Source organism: Pongo pygmaeus, chromosome 13, assembly GCF_028885625.2.
Source record: "Pongo pygmaeus isolate AG05252 chromosome 13, NHGRI_mPonPyg2-v2.0_pri, whole genome shotgun sequence".
Taxonomy (NCBI): Eukaryota; Metazoa; Chordata; class Mammalia; order Primates; family Hominidae; genus Pongo; species Pongo pygmaeus.
In genome coordinates this window covers 71326861-71348894 of record NC_072386.2, presented here as the reverse complement: position 1 = coordinate 71348894, position 22034 = coordinate 71326861, and the positions used below count along the sequence as shown (strand labels likewise).

The following is a 22034-nucleotide window of genomic DNA, read 5'->3' as shown; positions in this document are numbered from 1 at the left end:
TGCCCGGGCGGCTGAGGCCGGGGGGTTGGAGTGCTGCCCCCGCGCGCAGTCCCCGAGCGCCCGACGTCTCCGCGCAGGTTCTTGAAGCAGCTGGGCCTGGGGCGCCCACTAATGTGGCCCTGAGGGCCGGAGCCCGCACCGACGGGAGCGGGAGCCGGAGCAGCTGCGGACGCCGAGTGGCCAGTGCGCCCGGCCGAGCGCGCCTGCGTGCGTGGCCAGCGCGCTCGCCGCTTCTGCTTGGCTTTCCGGCTTAATTTTCCTCGGCGGGATTAAAGTTGGAAATTGACCGAAGAATTGAGTTGCCGGGGAACAGAGCCCCGGCCGCCGCCAGAGCGATGTTCCCGCAGAGCCGGCACCCGGTGAGGCGCGGCTGGGTGGTGGGGGGGCAGGACCGTTGGGGAGGCGCTTCTCCCGGGCGGTAGGGAGACTGGTGGCTTCTGCGGCCGGGCGGACCCTCTCGCCCTCAGCGGTGTAAGGTTGGGGAGGTTTGGGGCCCTCTCTTCCTGGGGTGAGGAGTGGGCCGAAACTCTTAATTTTCTCCCTCCCTTTGGGCTCCTTCCTACTTGACGTCTATACCGAGAGGACAGGGGCGCTGGGGAAGGCTGGGGTTTCTCTCCTGCAGCCATATCCCCCCGACCTTCCCCGAGTGGGGGCAGGGCGCCCCCCCCTTTGTTTCTCCTCTCGCCTATTTACATGTCAATGCGGCCCCGGTTCCGGTGCGTCTGGAGGTGGCCTCGGCGACTCTGGGAATGGGGAGCTTAAAGGAGTTGTTTTTCTCCTCTGGTCCCCGGGGTCATTATCGCCCCCGTGGGGGAAGGGGCGGCGACACCGACAATCTGGCCTGGTCTTCCCTGGCCGCCGGGGAGCCCCCTTCCCTTTGGCCTGGTGACCCGGGCGCACTTAGCGCAATCCGCCCTGGAGACTGTGAAGAGCTTCCGAGCCTCTTTAGAAGCCGGGGCCCGGGGAGGGTCCACTTTCCCCCTCCCCAAAGTGAAGGGCAAACTCGAGTTTGGGGCCTCGTTTTCAGCCACTTCTAACTTTATTTTTTGTTTATGTCACACCCGTTCTTGCCTTCTCTCACTTACTGCTTTATTCATCCGCCCGCATTCCCGTCCCTCGGTCCCCCTCGCTGGTCGCCCCCAGACGCCGCACCAGGCTGCAGGCCAGCCCTTCAAGTTCACTATCCCGGAGTCCCTGGACCGGATTAAAGAGGAATTCCAGTTCCTGCAGGCGCAGTATCACAGGTGCGTGTCCGGCCGCGCCAGGCGAGTGGTCGCGGGCGTCCAGGTGCCCCTTGCACCCAGCCGGGTGGCGGCGGCGCCTGTACTTAGTTCTTGCGTCCAGGCGGTGGCGTGTGGAGTCTCAGTTAAGACCTGTCATTCAAGTTACCCCCTTTCCTGGTTCTTCCCGGGCCGCCTCTTCTCTTGTCTCCTCCTCCTCCCATTGTTTCCCTTTTGCCGGTTTGCACTGTTCCAGGGAGTCCTTTTTCATGTCTTTGGGAGTTGCATGAGAATCGTCAATATTTGCACTTCATGTATTTATTTTTCAACAGACTGAGCTGAAACATTGGTTCAATCGATGTCTCAGTCCTGGAGTGTGGGTTCAGGGAAGCAAAGCCATGTTGAAATCGCTGTTTGCCATACTAGAAAATTGGGTTTTCTGAGGCAAAGTCCATTAAGGATGCTTATAACATTGCCTATCATTGGTGATGGTGAGGGAGGTGGGTATAATAGTATGCAGAAGGAAGCTCACCTGCTTTGGCGTCATTTCGGATTGGTTTGGGTAGGATGAGAGAGTGGAGTCACATTTATATCCATCTCAGTCTTAGTTTCTTCAAGTAGTGAGACTTACCTTCAAAGGACTTATAAATTTTTGTAAAATACTCTGCCAATAGTGAACTTCCCAGAAAGGTTAGTTTCTTTCCCTTGCTCCTATGAAGTTTTACCTGATTCTAACTCAGAAATAACTGTATTGACATATTTTGCTTTTGTCATGCTTGAGAAAAAGCACACAGATGAGGCGAAGTGGCTTGGGTGTGAATTTTCTTACTTTGTCAGGGGCTTTCTCATTATTGACCTTTTGTCTACTTGTAGATAATATCTCTGCAGCTTGAGGCATACTTGCACACACGGTGTTTACCCAGCAGGGAGAACTTCAACCCACTTTATTGCAGTAGCGACTTGACATATTTTGGCAGGGATTTAAAAACCAAAGGTTTTGAAAGGGACCAGCAATTGTAGGAGTAACTTAACAGATAGGATTTTCAAACCTAGAGACTGTTTGAGTTGGCAAAGATGGCACAGCCTATGCCTAAGAGTGAAGATTGTGCAAGGGCCGGATTTTGGTGGAGTCCAGAGAAACAAACTGATGGAGGAAGGTAGGGAGCAGATGACCATGAGGAGGAATCAGTTAGAGGTCTGACAGATTTTTTTCATTCTTGTCATCTAACCAGATAGGCACCAAGAAGAATGGTAGCTGAATGGACACCTTGTATTGTTCACATTATTCCTTTTCCCTATTAAATGCAGGGACAAAGCTTTTGGGTGTTTACCTAGATAGTTTATGGCTTTTCCAAATTGGTCTGTGTTTTTACTTGAAGTGCAAATATGTGAGGCAGATGTTAAAACAAGTGACATAATGTTTACATTAAGTTGCCTGTTTTGTTTTCGTAGCCTTAAATTGGAATGTGAGAAACTGGCAAGTGAAAAGACAGAAATGCAGAGGCACTATGTGATGGTAGGTATCAAAGATTGGACTTTTTCCTTTTTCATATGATATTAGCAAACGTATTAGAGTATAAAAAACATGAGTTAATGAAATGCTTGATTCTTTTTTCTCTTTACAGTATTATGAAATGTCATATGGATTAAACATTGAAATGCACAAACAGGTAAGCTTTAGTTGAACTTCAAGCTGAAATGAGACATCCGTTCATATGATTTAATAATACTGGCTTTGTTCTCAGTGGTGGGCTCTAGGGGTGGGGGTTTGTATGCTATTTTTCTGCCTTGGTTTCCTGTCCTGTGGATTGATGGTAGTATTCTGTAGCAAGGGTTGCTTCTTGATAATTACAAGTGTTTAAATGACTAGGAGAGGGAGAGGTGTTTTGGAAATATAAACTAGCCTGTTTATTGGCAGATAGGAATTAAGACTTGAGTTTACTTTTCCACCTGTGTAGATTTATCCTCTTGAAAGGGCTGGGTATTTTCTAGAGTTGCTGAAGTTTAGAATAGTTAATGTTTTTATGCTGTTTTGCAAGGAAGTGTGGACCTGTTGAGGGGAAAGAAGGGTATTCAGGAGTTTTTTTTAATCATAGTAATCAAGGTATATGACTATCTTTGGAGTATTCTTTATGCTTTGGGGCTGCATGAAGCAACAGTCAGGATTAGTGGCTTATTAGCAAACAAATTTTTGAAAAATTTCTCAATTGTTGCAGGTTTGGATGTGAAAAAAGCATCTTTTTATGGCCAGAGCATATGTTGGGAGTTGCTTCAGTCGTAGTGGTTTTAAAAGCATGAAAAGATTAGTGACTGGAAAGCTCTAGCAATGACTATGAGTTTGCAAGTTCCCATAAAATTCACACTTATGGCTACTATAATGGTGTATAAAAAGAGTATTGAGCTGGAACAAGGCACTAAGGACCTCATAAGAGAAGAAAAGCTAAATGATTGCTCAGCCCAAAGGACCCTCGATTGAGTAGTCATTGTCTGCCAAAGAAAGCATTAATGGCAGGGTGTAAGTATTCTGGAGATATGCTGACATTCACTTTTTCATCAGGACGCTGGTACAATAAGTCTTTTAAAAATCGATTGCCTCTTAAAAAATTATCATCAGATGAAGTTGCACAGTTGGACACATTTCAAAGTGCAACAATACAATTCTTACTTGATGTATATGTGCTATTTCATCTCAAACCCTTGTTTCATTAAATTAAAGAGCATGGCTGACCGGCTGGGGCACAGTGGAGAAATTGATTAGTTCAGCCTTCAGATCTTCCTTATATTCAAAGACTTTCATTAAGCAAGTGTGTTTCAGAGTTGAATTCTGCTTTTGTAACTCTGCAGTCTTTGATTTTTAATTCATCATAGATTTCATAATGTTAAGTTATCGTGTAAATTAGATCTGTTCTCAGATTTGTGTTTGGAAAGAGATTGTGATGTTCAGGGCCTTTTATTAATAATGTAATTGGGCCTTGAAAAATGCAGATTTTACTATGATTTACAAAGTTGGTAGCCTACTTTATGTTGGGTTTGTGCCTTTGTTTTTGTGTGTTTCTCAATGGCTAGTGCCTTATTCAGGCACTTGTAACTTGTTGATAGTAAATGTGCTAGAAGATCTATGGCTAACATCTATCGTCATTTAAGTGAATTATGCAAATAAACTTGGCCTAGGCGGTTTAATCTTTTTTTTTTTTTTTTTTAAAGTTACTCTGAAGGGCACTTTTTTTTGGATAACAGATATTATGGAAGAGTAAGAGGAGACTGAGCTTTTTCTTAAACCCAGAAACTCAAAGGATTTAATAACCTCATTGACTCTTTTACAAGGGAACACCACCTCAGTGTGATGCTATATGCTGGTGCTGGGTTTATTGGAGGAGCTAAAAGAGGTGTGTAATTCTTCTGGGTTCCTGTAGGTTATGTGGCGGGATGACCTCTTCTTTATCATGTAGGGAGAAGGGGTGACGTGGGTCAGTAGCACCATGGTGTGAGAATAGTTTTCTAATGAGTTTCTATACAGCATGAGGCATTTGTGGCTATATACTGTCTGTCCGTGAGCCTGTATGCATTAATAATATGCTGTGTGTAATTGGCTTAGCAATTTGAAAAACGTGAAAAGCTGAGAGACACCATGTTCTTCATAGTAGGGTACTGAGCTTCCTGAAATTTAGTTGATATTGGAAATGCTGACAGACCCTTAACTAAAGTGCTGTGCAAAGTAGTGCTATAATTCAGTTTAAAGTGGCCTTACATTTGAAAAACATCCTTCTGAATGTCACACATTAATAATAAGTTCTGAGGAGGCATTTGGTGCAGCTAGTAATCATAATTCTTATTAAAACTGGTGACGTCTGGCCCCCAGGGTGTAGCCAAGCTCAAATTGATGCTTTTTGCCGCCTGATCACCAGCATGGCCTAAGTGCTCATTATATTGTAGAGAGGGCCTTTGGAGCTCTCATTAGATTTGACAGGAATACTCTCTAGGGGGAAACTGGGCATTAGCGAGACTCCTGACAGGCTGAAATTATTCCTGCTTTATGGCTTATAACCAAATGCTAGCAAGGCATCATCAGGGGACACAAAAAATTGTCATTTCTGACAACATCTTTGTTACTAAAAAAAAAAAAAAAAAAAAAAAAAAAATGCAGTGATGGGGAAACTTTCCGTACAGAGAGCTTTAATGCTGTTAAGATTTGTCTCCAGTGTGATGACCACTCTCCCTTCCCACCTTTCAACGGGTTTGTCGAAGGAGTGAGTTCTAGAGATTTCAGTGTCAAATCTCACTGCTGACTTTCCTGTCTGGAAGTTTTAAAGTGAAAGTGCATCCAAATCAAGAATGGTATAATTGTGGTTTCCTTCCCTGGTGTGGTGCCCACAGCCCGTATTTAGGTTGTGTCAACACTTCCTGATAAGCCTTCCCCTTAACTTTCTCTGCTCCCGTTTGTGGCGGGTTACCGAAAAGGCAATGAAACAGAAATGGTAATAGATACTTAAGTCTTTCATGGTAGCACTAACAATATTTTTTTCTTAGAGCATTTTATAGATCCTTGCCTGCCCGTCTTTATCTGTGTGGATGGTAAACTCTAGATATCTCTATACAGTAGAGGTAGACAGTGTCTCATGGAAAATTGAGGCAGTTCTGATACCATCAGAGTGTTAGGGTGCATTAAAAAACAGAAAGTTGATGTGAGCCTGGTGGTTTGCATAGCTGTGCCTAGTGTGTGTGGTGGCGTGATCTTTAAATGTTTTTGTCTGTCATATGGTTTGATATTACCTCATTTGATATTTTTGGGAACAAGATGTACTGTAAATGCACACATAAGCCTTATTTTAGCCCACTCATGTTATCTTTTCAGCATGCTGATGAAGCCATGCTATAAATTGTCATTGGTGGCTTTAATTTGCACAGTAATGAACAAGTTTTCAATGTGGTTTGTCTTCTGTGACCTCCATAGGCATCCTCCAGAGTAGATTGGGTAGGTGTTTTGCTCTACCCACAGCTGTGTGCACGTGTTCAGAGTCTGGGACTTGCTCAAGGCCACGCATCTATTGAAGCTTGAGTTGGGTTGCCTCCTCCAGGGTTGTCTGTGCTGCTGCTGCTGCTTTTTTTTTTCTTTTTCTTTTTTTTTTTTTTTTTTTTTGAGATGGAATCTTGCTCTGTGCCCCAGGCTGGAGTGCAGTGGTACGATCTCTGCATACTGCAACCTTTGCCTCCTGGGTTCAAGCAATTCTCCTGCCTCAGCCTCCTGAGTAGCTGGGATTACAGGTGTCCGCCAGCATGCCCGGCTAACTTTTTTTTTTTTTTTTTTTTTTAAGTATTTTTAGTAGAGAGAGGGTTTCACCCATGTTCGCCAGGCTGGTTTCGAACTCCTGACCTCAAGTGATGCACCCGCCTTGGCTTCCCAAAGTGCTAGGATTACAGGCATGAGCCACCACACCCAGCCTGTCTGTGCTTCTTCCTGTCCCCTCATGCTGCCATCAGGAAGATGAGGTGGACCATGTCTCCCTAGTACCTGCCTCTTCAGTTCTGACTCTTCGTGCTGATGAACTTCATGATTTATAAAACATGTCAGGGCTGGATGTATGTTCTAAAAGTTAGGAAAATCAGCAGTGCCGCTGACTGGTCTTTTTGGGGAGAGGAGAGTCACAGGCCATGGGTAGGTAAAACTACTGAGCAGTACTGTCCTCAGGTTAAAGTATGTTTAAGAAGAAACAAGTCAGGAATCCTGGTGGAGACCCAGTGATGGGGAGGGAGTTTGATCAGTCACTCTGTGCCTGTGTTCTGCTGAAGAGTGGGCAGAGTGAGAGCACTGGGCTCTCCAGGATGGTGAAGAATTTTTTTTTTTTTTTTTTTTTGCACGACGGAATCTCGTTCTGTCACCCAGTGTGGTGGTGCAATCTCGGCTCACTGCAACCTCCGCCTCCCAGGTACAAGCAATTCTCCTGCCTCAGCCTCCCGAGTAGCTGGGACTACAGGAGTCCACCACCACGCCTGGCTAATTTTTGTATTTTTAGTAGAGACTGGGTTTCACTATGTTGGCTAGGCTGGTCTCGAACTCCTGACCTCAAGTGATCCCCTCACCTTGGCTTCGCAAAGTGCTGGGATTACAGGCGTAAACCACTGCACCTGGCCGATGGCGAAGCATTTAAAAATAAATGAAAGGACTAGCTCTGAAAGGAAGGATGATATATTCTGCAATCCTGGTTTGGGAAGGGGAAAGAGCTCCATGTGATATTTCAGCAAGCAACGTCTCAGGCCATGTAAATATTGGAGTGAAACTGCTTTTACAGTTTTGATGTGTGCTTTAAAATTTCTCTTAGAAAAATGCGTTGTTCTTTAGTGGGTTTTTAAAAAAGTATTTAGATGGGACTGTTAGGGACTCACCTGTGGGATATTTCCTTAGATGTGATTCTTTTACTCTTTTGCAAATTTTACCTTAGTGTTTTTTTGTTTTTTTTTTTAAACCATGTGTGTTTTTGTCTACAGTTTCTCACTTTGAGATTTTTTTCCCCCTAAGTCAACATCTCACACAGGGAAATGACTAGCTAGAGTATAGGCACTTAGAGTTAAGCTCCAGCAGGTGTTAATAATCTTGTCATACAAAGAGGGTAGCTGTCAATCAAGATTGGAGTGGTCCCCAACTTCATTAGCCAGGCCTGTTCTTTGCAAGCATAAGTTAAAAGAGATAAAGCTCTCTGCATTTAGAGCCTAGATTCCTAGGTGCAAGATTAGCCTTTGTTTCTTATCAGCAAGCAGGACTGATCTCTCACCTCTCAGTCACCTTCCCCACCCTTCAGCAGTGGGCCAGTGGCCTGTTTTTGTCCTGGACTTGCACTGGAGTAAGGCAAGGGAGGCCCTGGGCATGGATTTTAAGGGGGCACCATCAGAAAACATAGTTATCATGATCAATATTTTGAAAATTCAAACGGAATGCCCCCCAAATCTTCAAGGAACAAAATGTCCAAATTTTGTATTAGGGCAGGATCCAACAGGGGGAGTTGGGAATAGGGTGAGGACAGGAGGTAGAGTCAGGCCATTGCAGAGCCACGGCGCCTCCCTTGCCTCCCCCTCTTTCTGCCTTTGGTTACCTGTCCTGTGGGGAGTGGCCATGAACTATAGGCTCTGACTTGGTTCCGTTGTAGTTCACTGAAGTCATTTAATTGGGGATTTCCATTCGGGACTGGGCAAGTCATGAACACGTTCCCTGGCTTCAGTTCCCCTCTCTGTATAATGAGGGTTAGACTAGACAAAAGTCTGTTTGTTCCCTCACATGGTGGGAGCCATCCCAGCATACACCCGCAGAACCCAGCACCTCGTGCGTGCAAATTGAGGAGCGTCCTTCGCCAGAGGGCTTAAGATGTTCTCCCAAATACTGTTTATTAAGAAACAGAAAGAAAATCTGTTTCTTTAGTAAATATTTAAATAAATCATCTTGAGTGGTAGTTAAACTAAAAATATATTCAGTTACTGGCTCATGGAACCCATTTTAAGTTTCCATGGATCTGAGTCTTTGCTGTTTTATTATTAAACCTTTTGTGGTCTCCAGAAGTGGATTAAAGGGGAGGAAACTGAGAAACTTACTGCTTTCCTCAAAGCTTTGATTGATTCCGTTTCCTACCCTCTCCCCTCCCCATTGCTTATTGTTGCCTCTGATTTTTAAAAATGGAAATTCTCACAACTGGTACCTTTACTGCAGGGTATTTAGTATAGTGGTTTTTAAGTAAATTTTAGACAGCTGTTTTTGTCGGTGGGCTTATTTGACGAGACTAGGCATCTGTACCTTCAAAATACTCCTCACCAGAGGATTGTTCTGTGAATACAGTGTGATGTTTTAAGTGGAGCTAGGATGCGCAGGTGTGGGCAGGGGGAGAGAGGTTTTCTGATTTTTTTTCCCCCCTGAGGTGTGGTTTGATCTGAACAGTGAAATACATTTGCACTGAAATTTTAACATAAATTAAGATATTCATGTATTGCCATTCAGTTGATTTAACAAAAGTATGGTTTCTAAAATTGTTTGCAAAGGAATGATTTCAGAATTGCTGCTTGTGTTTCTTCCTGAGCAGGGTCCACAGGGGGAAAAAAAAGAAAAAAATTGGAGAAAAATTTTTAAAATTACTGTTTGTAGACTACCCAGTCACCATAATATTTTTTAATGAAAATCCAGGAAGTGTTGATACATGATTTTATCAGATAACCTGTGATTTAGCAAAATTACATGTTTCATTATTTAACATTTAATTTTTTTTCGTTTTTTGTTTTTTTAATGGAGATAGAGTCTTAATCTGTCGCCCAGACTGGAGTACAGTAGCGCAATCTTGGTTCACTGCAGCCTCCGCCTCCTGGGTTCAAGTGATTCTCCTGCCTCAGCCTCTGGAGTAGCTGGGATTACAGGCGTGCACCACCACACCTGGTTAATTTTTTTTTAAATTATTTTTTGGTAGAGATGGGGTTTCTCCGTGTAGTCCAGGCTGGTCTCAAACTCCTGGCCTCAAGTGATCCACCTTCCTCAGCCTCCCAAAGTGTTGGCATTACAGGTGTGAGACACTGGTCCCAGCCCCTAATTTTTTTTTTTCTTTGAGATGGAGTCTTGCTCTGTCATCCAGGCTGGAGTGCAGTGGCTCGATCTCGGCTCACTGCAACCTCTACCTCCCTGAGTAGCCAGGATTACAGGTGTGTGGGTTCAAGTGATTCCCCTGCCTCAGCCTTCCAAGTGTCCGGGATTACAGGCACGTGCCACCACACCCAGCTAATTTTTGTGTTTTTAGTATAGACGGAGTTTTGCCATGTTGGCCAGGCTGGTATTGAACTTGTGGTTTCAAGTGAGCCACGTGCCTCAGCCTCCCAAAGTGCTGGAATTAACAGGCGTGAGCCACTGCTCCCAGCCCCTAAATTTTTAATAATTACTAAGTTGCAAGCCAGGCATGTGGCTCATGCCTATAATCCCAGCTCCAGAGGATCACTTGAGCCCAGGAGTTAGAGACCAGCCTGGTCAGCATAGCGAGACCCTAGCTCTACAATAAAAGATTAAAAAAAAAATTAATTGGGCCTGGTGGTACAGACCTGTAGTACTAGCTAGTACTAGTGCTGAGTGAGGCAGGAGGATCTTTTGATCCCAGGAGTGGGGAGGTTATAGTGAGCTATAATCACACCTCTGTACTCTAGACTGGATGACACAAACAAGACCCTGTCTCAGAACACGCAATAAATTGTATTCTATTTACCTTCTTTGAAGCAATATAAAAATCATAATGGTGGGCACAGTTGTTTATCCCCTCCCCTGTAAGCTCTCATAGTAGGTATAAAAAACAGCTATTTATTTTAGTTTTTCTTGTAGTAGTATTTGCTACTTAGTCATTCTTTGACCACAAAATAGCAGAAAAAGAGTAGGATACAAGTCACTTTTGGTAGAAGGAAAAAGCTGGGAGGAAAAAACAAATTCTGAAAATTCTATCCGTTGAATTAACTTTTTCATCTTCCAAACAGAGAAAAAACTAAGTGTGCTAGATATATATACCACTGTATGCTGGAAGGGATAGAGTTGTATATGTAGCTTGCTGATCATCCCTGAAATCTATTCCCAGTGTACTAATGGGGAGGATATTTGTTATCCATTAGATGAAGTGGAATCAGTCTTTGAGACTGCAGGTGTGTTTGAACTTGCACGTCCAAATCTTGCAGTTTGTCAAACTACTGAAATACATGTACCATGAGACTGGGTTTGGTATTAGCACCATGACTGATCCAAGTAGGTTACTAGTCTATGATACTAGTCTAGGTATATGTACAACCTCTTGGTAAAAAGCTTGAGTGCGTTTACCTGAGTTGTTTCCTTTTTTTTTTTTTTTTTTTTTGAGATGGAGTCTCGCTCTGGTTACCCAGGCTGGAGTGCAGTGGCGTGATCTCAGCTCACTGCAAGCTCCGCCTCCCAGGTTCACACCATTCTCCTGCCTCAGCCTCCCGAGTAGCTGGGATTACAGGCGTCTGCCACCACGCCCGGCTAATTTTTTGTATTTTTAGTAGAGACGGGGTTTCATCGTGTTAGCCAGGATGGTCTCGATCTCCTGACCTCATGATCCGCCCACCTCAGCCTCCCAAAGTGCTGGGATTACAGGTGTGAGCCACCGCGCCTGGCCTGAGTTGTTTACTTTTAAATTTGTAAGGTCTTTTTTTTGCGGGGGGAGACGAGTCTTGTTCTGTCTCCCAGGCTGGAGTGCAGTGGCACAATCTCAGCTCACTGCAACCTCTGCCTCTGGGGTTCAAACTATTCTCCTGCCTCAGTCTTGCGAGTAGCTGGGACTACAGGCACGTGTCACCACGGACCCAGCTAATTGTTACATTTTGGTAGAGATGGGGTTTCTCCATGTTGTCCAGGCTGGTCTTGAACTCCTGGCCTCAAGTGATCTGTCCACTTTGGCCTCCCAAAGTGTTGGGATTATAGGCGTGAGCCACCACACCCGGCCAAATTTGTAAGTTATATACATACATTGTTGTATTACACTGTTGTATACATTTAAAATAAATGAACATTTTAAACAGTGGTAAAATGAAATGTTCCTATTCCCAGCACACATTCCATTGGCTTGCCCAGTGTCCCCACTGCTCAGAGACTGCTAGCCCATATTTCAAACCTGGCCGCACCCTGGGAACTCCAGCCCTGGAAAGGGAGCATCTTTAAGATAGCAGATGCAAATTGTCTTCAGGGTCTTGGGATTACATCCATCCTATCCTGCATATGTGTTCTTTTAAATTTTGACTTCCCCCTGTGATGATCTCTTTGTCCCTCATAGCCTGCTGTGTCTACCCGTGAGTACTTTCCCTTCCTGTCTTGGCCACTGCCTCTTTCTCTTCCTGCATTTCCTTTTATCCTGCCAAATAGGCCTCTTCTTGCTGAAAGTATGTTTTGGGTTTTCCTGTTTTCTTTATAAAAAGTCCAGGCTTTTGTATCAACCTTCAGATGGCCTTCCTCAGTCTCCTTCAAGTCCCAGTTCAAACACCACCACCTGTTTACTTCAAGGCGGCCGGGGACTGCCCGGTGGCAGGCTGTCACAGCACTTGTTTTGCTCAGTGTCCTGTAATAATGGTTTTTCATGTGCTTCTTTCCTTACTCCAACTAGGTTGCAGTCTGCTTGAAGCTGAGTTAGGGACTTCCATCTACCCTTCCCAATGAGTTATCCAGAGTAGGCATTGATTGTATTGTGTTTTGGGTACTCCTTATGTGTAGTGGTAGTTGTATCCATTTTGGGCCCTGAACATTTGAAAATCAGGTGAAAGCTACTTTGCAAGAAAAGTTTGTGCATGTTTTTACACACAAATACCCAGGATAGCTTTGCCCAACAATTTTGGCTGTTTGTGTGCATCTCAAGATCCTTCAACAAGTCCATGGAATTCAGATTAAAAACTCGAATCAAGAAAACCAGTGTGGGTTGGCCTGGTGTGGTGGCTCACGCCCGTAATCCCAGCACTTTGGGAGGCCGAGGCGGGCGGATCACGAGGTCAGGAGATCGAGACCATCCTGGCCAACATGGTGAAACCCTGTCTCTACTGAAAATACAAAAATTAGCTGGGCGTGGTGGCAGGCACCTGTCATCCCAGCTACTCATGAGGCTGAGGCAGGAAAATCACTTGAACCAGGGGGTTGGAGGTTGTGGTGAGCTGAGATCGTGCCACTGCACTCCAGCCTGGCAACAGAGCGAGACTCCGTCTCAAAAAAGAAAAAAAAAAGAAAACTCGTGTGAGTCCTTATGCTAAAATTAAAAATGAAACCTTTTCAGTTCTAATAACATTATCTAACCAGTTTTGCTCAGTTTTTCTTTTGGAAGAGTGATCTGTAGTCAGTAACCACTGAGACTTTTTAGTGAGGAGTTTTATTATAGTAATATGTTTGGGTTTGGACTGAAAAAGAGAGATAAACAAAACTAGCACGTTGCTGGGGCCTAGGTTTGGTGTGAATTGAGCATGTGCAGGCATTACTGTCCCTGGAACTTCAGCTGCCAGTAGATGTAGATGAATTGCATGACAAGCGTCTCTCAAGGCATTAAACTTGACTTGTCACCAGATTTCTTAGTAATAATGAGTATAACCATTGATTATTTACTTAGTCTTTACATAGTGTCTTCCATTCTCCCAAACATTTTATTATGAAAAATTTCAAATTACAGAATAAAAGAGAAATACACAGCAATACCCATATTATACCCATCTGTATGATACCTGGAGTCTATAAATTAACATTTTATAATATCTACCTGTGATATATCTTCCATAGGCTCCTCCTTCCCCCAAAATCAAGAAATAAATTAATTATATGGGGAATTTGGAAGGACTTGATAGAGGATCAGGCCTTTCTTTAGCTACCGACCTTGGTTTAGACTGATAACATGAAGCAGGGATTTCCATGTACTTTTTTAAAAATTTATTTTTTGATTTTTTTCAGTAGAGATGAGGTCTCACTATGTTGTCCAGGATGGTCTCGAATTCCTGGACTCAAGTGATCCTCCCACCTCAGCCTCCCAAAGGGCTGGGATTACAGGTGTGAACCACCACACCTGGCGTCCATGTACATTTTAAGAATTCTGTCTTCACCTGTTTTTATCCTCCTAGACTTGCCCTTTGTACTTTTGGCGTGGTTGTATTAGGTGATCCACCATTACATGGTTTTTAGGTGATTTCTTTCTCAGCTGTCACTTGAGATTTTATTTAACGCAGAAAAGCTGGACTCCCCTTACCAAGTCCTCCTCTCTTCGTTCTGACCCCTTAATGAAACTTGACTTATACTTTACCTTTAAGATGTAACCAGTATATTTGCTGGGGGAAATATTGTTAGCAATGATAGGTAGGAAAATAGAAATAATTTTGCAGAAGGACTCTGATCTTGAACTTTGTGTGTATGGAATTGTCATGATGGAGATTTTCAGTTGGCCTCAGGGACCCTGGGTGGTAAGGGGGTGTAAAGGACCAGAAACAAAACCTCATTGAGGGCCCCAGTGTGTGGAACCAGGCCGTTCAATGCTGTGGCCTTCCGGTTGCTCCTCAGGAGCACAGTCTTTGTTTCCTCTCGGTGCCCTCTTGATGCCTTGAGCAAACAGCTGGTCAGAGCTTCTTATAAGTACAGTGGCCAGCCAGTGTATTGACACGCACAGACACAATAGAAAACTGAATTAGAAGGCAAGGCATTGGGATTTGCAGTAAATATATTACAGAACACAAGTGACTTGCCAATACTGCTTGTTTAGCAGTTTGCAAGGGCAATGGCAGTATGGATTTTTGAATTAGAAGGGAAGGGCTGTTCTTTCTCTGTGTAGGAACATCTAGTTGATGGCTGGGGAGAAAATTGATTTATAGAACAAAATGCAGCCGCCGTTATTTGTGCCATTTGAAAGGCCTCTATGGATTAGTGAGTGAAAATAAAAAGGTTGCTTTCGGTTTAGGAAAGAGGGTCTTAACATTGATCTGCGTCTTGGTCTGGTATGGAGAGAATAAAGGATGGACCACCAGATGGAGAAAGGGCATCCAGTCCCCATGCAGCCTGCAGATATAGGTGCACACTCCATTCTCACATAGTTATCTTTCTCTGCTCTTTGGCTTTCAGAATTCGGCTTTTTGGGTTTATTATTACAGTAAGCTTTTCCAATGACAACATTAGAGTTGTCATAGCCCCCATCCATGGAGCTCCCATATGCCCTAGGAATTGTTCCGCCAGGAGCCCCCCGTCAACCTTCCCAGCCTCCCTTTGTGTGGATACTAATTATTCCACCTTGAAAAAGAGAAAACAGGCCAGTGGGATTAGGGGATGACAGTAGCACCTACCCCATAGGGTAGTTACCAAGATTAAGTGAGTTACCATATGCAGGAGCAGTTGCATAGTTTCCTGGCGTGGGGGCACTCTGAGGGATAGCTGTGATCTAAATAGCAGTCCTTTTAAAACTCTACCCCTGCTCTTGGACTTCTAGGCCGTGCTTCACTGATACTTCCATTTTGTTTTTGCAAACCCAGCTTCCTTCCTACCTCTGAGTTGATTTTCCCATTACAGTGTTTTATTTATTTCTTTTTAAGATCATAAGCATTTATGTTTAGGCTTAAAAGGAGAAAAAAAAAAAAGGACTTGTTGGCAGTCTTTTTTTTTTTTTGAAATGAAGTCTCGCTCTTGTCCCCCAGGCTGGAGTGCAATGGCACAATCTCGGTTTACTGCAACCTCCACCTCCCAGGTTCAAGCGATTCTCTTGCCTCAGCCTCCCAAGTAGCTGGGATTACAGGCGTGCGCCACCATGCCCTACTAATTTTTGTATTTTTAGTAGAGTCGGGATTTCACCATGTTGGCCAGGCTGGTCACAAACTCCTGACCTCAAGTAATCTGCCTGCCTCAGCCTCCCAAAGTGCTGGGATTACAGGCGTGAGCCACTGCGCCCGGCCTTGTTGGCAGTCTTTATTGTCTATGTAAAATGTCTTTAGCCAAACAGCAGAATGTGTCCTTGGAAGGCAAGAGCTTTAAGCAGTGTAACAGTGAGAGTAAAGTTGTGTTGAGTTTTTTCATTTAAAGAGATGGAAGAACAACAAAGGACTTGGTTCATTCTATCAAAGTAAGTTTTGGCAGAATAAGGACTAGGAGGTATATTTCAGAGTTTTTCTTTCTAATGTAACATGGAAAATTTGTCATTTTGAAAACAAGCAGGGTATGGAATTAGAGGGTCAAGTTGTTGCTTGGTTACGGAAAGAAAGAATTTCATTTTGATGAGGGATATGTACACCTGTGGGGAGCGTGTGCATGTAGTTTTCTTTTTGCTCTGTAAAGTACTGCACAAAAGTTGTGAGTAGAGTAGTTGTGGTGCTGTCTTTCTCCATCTACTCCATGGGCTTGAGATTTTTGTTGACAGTCAAGGTTCACAGCTGCTGCTTATGTACTAATATTTGGGGAAGCAAAAAAAAAAAAAAAAAAATTGTTGGGAGGCTGAGGCGGGAGAATCACTTGAACCTGGGAGGCGGGGGTTGCAGTGAGCCAAGATCGCACCATCACACTCCAGCCTGGGCAAAAAGAGTGAAACTCCATCTCAAATAATAATAATAATAATAATAATAATAATACTTTATTGCAAGGGAGAAAAGCAGAGCCATTGGGATTGGTCAAACTGGAGGTTTAGGCTGTTTACTCTTAATCCCAAGCACAATGCAGTAGAAACTTCTTGTGTGTCTTTGTAAGTATTTGAGATAAAGCAGGGCACAGTTCAGACAAGTTGTGCTAGTACCTGCTCTCAAACAAGCTCCAAAGTTGGCTGCCTTCTGATCTGGGTGTGCTGAGAAGCTCCGCGTTCATGGCTCTTTCTGCTTAGCTTGAGAAGTGGCCCTGACACCCTGAAGATCTGTAGGGGAAGCACTAGGTTCTTGACAAACCCCTAGCCTGCCAGTTGGCCTGGGTCCCAGAACCTTTTCCATTTGTAAGTGGGCTGACTCTTTTACAGTGCCTGAGCCATGAGCTCCCTGAGCCAATGTCTGTGCACAGCTACTGAGGAGATTGGAATTGGACCATTGAAATGTATCCAACTTCTGTACTTTTTAGCTGACCAAAGGCCAAAATCATACCACTAACTTAGGAGGGGAACTGCTGACATTTGAATCTTGTAAGAAATCTATCTGTATTTTATAATCGACTACCCTAGATGCTATGATATTTATGAATTAAATGGAAGTATAAGGAGGTTTCAAATACTGACTGGATTTTTCTGAGTATATAGTTTTTTTTTTCTTTTTTTTTTTTTTGAGACAGAGTCTAGCTCTGTCGCCCAGGTTGGAGTGTAGTGGCGCAATCTTGGCTCACTGCAAGCTTCGCCTCCCGGGTTCAAGCGATTCTCCTGCCTTGGCCTCTCGAGTAGCTGGGATTACAGGTACATGCCACCACGCCCTGCTAATTTTTGTATTTTTAGTAGAGGTGGGGTTTCACCATGTCGGTCAGGCTGGTCTTGAACTCCTGACCTTGTGATCCGCCCGCATTGGCCTCCCAAAGTGCTAGGATTACAGGTATGAGCCACTGCGCCTGGCCTTCATTTTTCTTAAATAGAGACGGGGTTTCGCCATGTTGCCCAGGCTGGTCTTGAACTCCAGGGCTCAAGCAATCTGCCCGCTTCAGCCTTCCAAAGTGTTGGGATTACAGGCGTATGCCACCATGCCTAGCCTAAGAATACATTAGTTTTGAACTGGTTGTTAAATCTGTATTCATCCTTGTTTCTTTTTTGTTTTGAGACAGAGTCTCACTCTGTTGCTCAGGCTGGAGTGCAGTGGCGTGATCTCAGTTCACTGCAGTCATTGCCTCCCAGGTTCAAGCTATTCTCCTGTCTCAGCCTTCCAAGTAGCTGGGATTACAGGTGCTCGCCACCATGCCCAGCTTAGTAGAGATGGGGTTTTGCCATGTTGGTCAGGCTGGTCTCGAACTCCTGACCTCAGGTGATCCATCTGCCTCGGCCTCCAAAAGTGCTGGGATTACCAGCATGAGCCACGGCACCCAGCCCATCCTTATTTATTGACTAATTTATTAAGTATGGCTTACCTACCGAAAGGGTCCCAGACAGATCAGTGTCAGTGTATCACTGGTCTTATGCAGCCATTGTTTGGGTTATTATTTTATCGCAAGATCAAATACCCAAAAAAAGCTGTGATTTTTTTTTTTTAATTTTTTTTTTTTTTTTTTTTTCTGATTAGCTTCTGGAACTCTCAAAGTGCCGCAATTGCTCAAAGTTAATAAGGAATAAGTAACAATTGTTGCTTCTTAAATTAAAGCAATATAAAAGGTGGCCATGCCTGCAATCCCAGCACTTTGGGAGGCTGAGGTGGGCAGATCACGAGGTGTCAGGAGGGTCAGGAATTCGAGACCAGTCTGGCCAATATGGTGAAACCCCGTCTCTACTAAAAATACAAAAATAAGCTGGGCATAGTGGCGCACGCCTGTAGTCCCAGCTACTTGGGAGGCTGAGGCAGAAGAATCACTTGAGCCCGGGAGGCAGAGGTTTCAGTGAGCCAAGATTGCCCCACTGCACTCCAGCCTGGGCGACACAGCCAGACTCTGTCTCAAAAAAAAAGAAAAAGGGAAGGGACTTTTGTGTAGACTTTACATTGTGAGAATATTGGTATTGACACCATTTATAATTTGGAGTAGAGTTTGAAGACCAGATTCTACTGTTTGTTGCATACTGGTTAATATGGCTGTAAAGAGGAGATGAATGTGGCTACTTTTCCAAGTCTATTACTCAGGAGGACTGTAAATTTGATTGGCTGTTACAATTCTAGCAGAATCATTCGATTTGAGAGCAATAGAAAGATAAGATATCCAATTACCCAAATGATTTGCAGGGTTGGCCAACGTTGTCATGGAGACACGAGTTGGAACAAATTAAATTTTAAGCAATAAAATAATCTTAAAGCCCGTCTGGGAACAAGAAAATTTGGCAGTGGCACTTACCTGAATTGAATCTTAGCTTGACACGATGTTGTTTGACATTGATATACTGTGGGGGCCTAAACTTATATGTGGCACAACATTATCTTTAAAAAGTAGCTCGGCCAGACCAGCAAAGGGGAGTATTGGTATAAAGTCAGGGATATTAACATTTATTTATTCTATGGCTTAAATGATGATTAGATTCTGGGTTCCCAAGAATATTTTGTATCTAAGGATTGAAATGCCTAAATAATGATTAAGCAGCTTTAATTGGACACTTGGGGAAAAAAAGATTTATTTAGCAGCAATACGCAGTTTTTGGAACTGCCCTTCCTCTTTGTGTGCATGTCTTTTGGTGGGGGGGGCGGGGCGGGGTGGAGGTGTAAGCATGCATATATTTACATGTACAAGTGAGGAGATTTTGGCACATGCCCCTACACTGCAGATGATTCTCTGTATTAGTTAAAATTTCTACTTTGCAGTACTGCTTACAGACTGGAAAATTGCATTCCAAACTTCAGCTGATGATCTAAAACCTGAATAAGCATTAGTCTGTGGCTTAGAAGGTTATTTCCCCTCATTAATATATTGTTTAACTGGTTCCTGGCTTGTGCCACAGATTTGAAAACAGCCGAGTGGCCCAGAAGGAGGGAGGGCTTTTTATCCACATGTCTATTAGACAGATGGAGATGAAAATTGGTCTGAGGTCAAGCCATTTGCAGCGTTCTCACAGCCTTCGATTTTCCTCTCATCCTCACCACAGATCATCTCAAATGATTCAGTAATGACCAAAAGTGCAACATTGACCTTTATTCCCTGGTGGATTACTGTGTTTCACAGTCCAAATGGCAGGAAGTCTATTCTGTTCTTCCAGAAGGAGTGCAGCATTATTGAGCCAGCCCAGCCCTGTGGGAACCACACAAGTGCAGGCCAGTGTAACGGAATACGTGGGTTAAATTTGGTTTCTGGTGCTCTGGGAAACGAGAATTGACATGTCCTGGAACCCACATAATTAATGGAAGAATATCTAGGATGTTTTCTAAAAACACACAGGAGCATATAAATTGATTTGTCCACTTGTAAAATAGCTTGTGAATTACAGGAGTGGTAACTTCTGGTGGCCCCTGGTTTATAAATTGTTCTTGTTTCCACTATCTTCAGTTCCTCTCTCCTTATTTAATGCTTCCCTAGTATATCTTAGACAATACTGTAAGGCTTTATAATTTTAAAATTATAAATTGACATGACTGAGCATAAGGGGATGAAGGCCTTTTTTTTGGCATACTTTTAATTATGTGTATTTTTGGTCAGTCCCTGTAACCCTGAATAGATTCTGTCCCATACGACATTTTTTTTCTCATCCTGAAAGTAGGTTGATTGTTATCTTGGAGGAATGGTGATTATTTTTCTCTTACTTAGATTCCTCTGTGGATTGTATAATGATGCAGTGATTGGGGTTTTTTTTGGTAAAGAAGTAATTTGTATTTAAAATGTTATTCCTGTTTGTCTCCACATGCATGGCTGAGTCAATATTCTGTGAATCCATACACCATGGCACCTGTCATCTAGGATCCTTTTGCTTACTCTTCTAAATACTTAAAATAATCTTTTCCAAAGGTTATGCTTTGAAAAATTTAGCTAGCATCCCAGATTTCATTTTAATCATGACTAAAATGCTTTTGAGAAAATAAAACTTCTTGACTGTTAACTGTTCACAGGTTCTTTTTCTGCCTCAGTGGCTCCAAATTTTAATCCCTACCCTTGCCCACCACAACTTCCAACTTCCTTTACATATCCTTCTTTTTTTTTTTTTTTTTCCGAGATGCAGTCTTGTTCTGTTGCCCAGGCTGCTGGAGTGCAGTGGCGCGATGTCGGCTCATTGCGACCTCCGCCTCCTGAGTTCGAGCAATTCTTGTGCCTCAGCCTCCTGATGTAGCTGGGATTATAGGCATGTGCCACCACGCCCGGCTAATTTTTGTAATTTTAATAGAGACAGGGTTTCACCATGTTGGCCAGGCTGATCTTGAACTCCTGGCCTCAGGCAATCCACCCGCCTCAGCCTCCCAAAATGCTGGGGTTACAGGTGTGAGCCACCACACCTGGTCTGAGTATCCTTCTGGCTACTTTGAGAGTAAGTTGCGGAGCATTGCAGGTTTTTTGGCATGTGATATTGATTAAAAACATAATTCCAGGTTCCATCTGGGAAGGCAGCAACCTTATCTTCCTTCCCAAAGGACCACCTCTCCCCAGCAGCTCAGCTTGGGGGAGCAGGAATACAGCTTAAGGGCTGGGACTTCCCCGCTGAAGTTTCAGCACTGAGTTTGAGGGGCCAGGAATGGCTTTGATACATATATCAAACTTGGAGGCATTATGTGGCATTGGGGGCCTAGATCTCCTTGTAGAGAGCTGTTTTCCTTAAGAAGTTGCTCAGAAAGGAGAGTGGCAGCTGTTACTCATGTATGTGGGTCATTCAGCTGTAGCATGGCCCATGTGCAGAAAGTTCCTTTTCTACCATCTAGATTGGCTGAAGATTTCAGTGTATTAGGGAAACATTCAGAGGTAACTTGATTTTTGCTTTTTTTTTTTTTTTTTTGAGACAGTCTCTCTCTGTCGCCCAGGCTGGAGTGATGTCTCGGTTCACTGCAACTTCTGCCACCCGGGTTCAAGCGATTCTTGTACATCAGCCTTCTGAGTAGCTGGGATTACAGGTGTGCACCACTACACCCAGCTAATTTTTGTATTTTTAGCCATGTTGGCCAGGCTGGTCTCAAACTCCTGACCTAAAGTGATCCACCTGCCTCGGCCTCCCAAAGTGCTGGAATTATAGGTGTGAGCCACTGTGCCCGGCTGATTTTTACATATTTTTATCTCACTCTGTTGCCCAGGCTGAAGTGCAGTGGCTTAATCATAACTCCAAACTCCAAACCAAGGATTACTCCGAACAAGTGATCCTTTGCCTAAGCATCCCCAGTAGCTAGGACTATAGGCCACACCACCACACCCGGCTAATTTTTAAAATTTTTCTGTAGAAATGAGGTCTCACTGTGTTGCCCAGGCTGGTCTTGAACTCCTGCTCTCCAGTGATCCTCCTACGTTGCTCTCAAAAGTGCTGATAGATGTGAGCCAGTGCTTCAGGCCTTTGTCTTTATTTACACAGGCTTATTTTATTTTATTTGCTTATTTATTTATTTAGTGAGACGAGTCTCGCTCTGTTGCCCAGGCTGGAGTGCAGTGGTGTGATCTTGGCTCATTGCAACCTCCGCTTCCCGGGTTCAAGCGATTCTCCTGCCTCAGCCCCCTGAGTAGCTGGAATTACAGGCGTGCACCACCACGCCTGGCTAATTTTTGTATTTTTAGTAGAGACTGCTTTTCGTCATGTTAGTCAGGCTGGTCTT

The 22034-nt window shown here is 43.9% G+C and overlaps 1 protein-coding gene across 15 annotated transcripts in view; it reads left to right on the top strand.

The window, feature by feature from the left end:
• Positions 1 to 216: 216 nt before the first annotated feature.
• The window catches only part of TLE1 (TLE family member 1, transcriptional corepressor), a 107002-nt gene continuing 85184 nt past the window's right edge, over positions 217 to 22034 (top strand). For 14 of the 15 annotated variants that reach the window (XM_063649625.1, XM_063649624.1, XM_063649626.1 and 11 more), the window contains exons 1-4: positions 217 to 359; positions 1144 to 1244; positions 2673 to 2736; positions 2846 to 2890. In XM_063649625.1, the coding sequence (XP_063505695.1) occupies positions 336 to 359; positions 1144 to 1244; positions 2673 to 2736; positions 2846 to 2890 (234 nt within the window). In that variant the 5' untranslated portion in view covers positions 217 to 335. Of the gene's footprint in view, positions 360 to 1143; positions 1245 to 2672; positions 2737 to 2845; positions 2891 to 3485; positions 3736 to 22034 lie in introns of those variants that run through there. The other variant, XM_063649627.1, reaches the window with a different exon arrangement.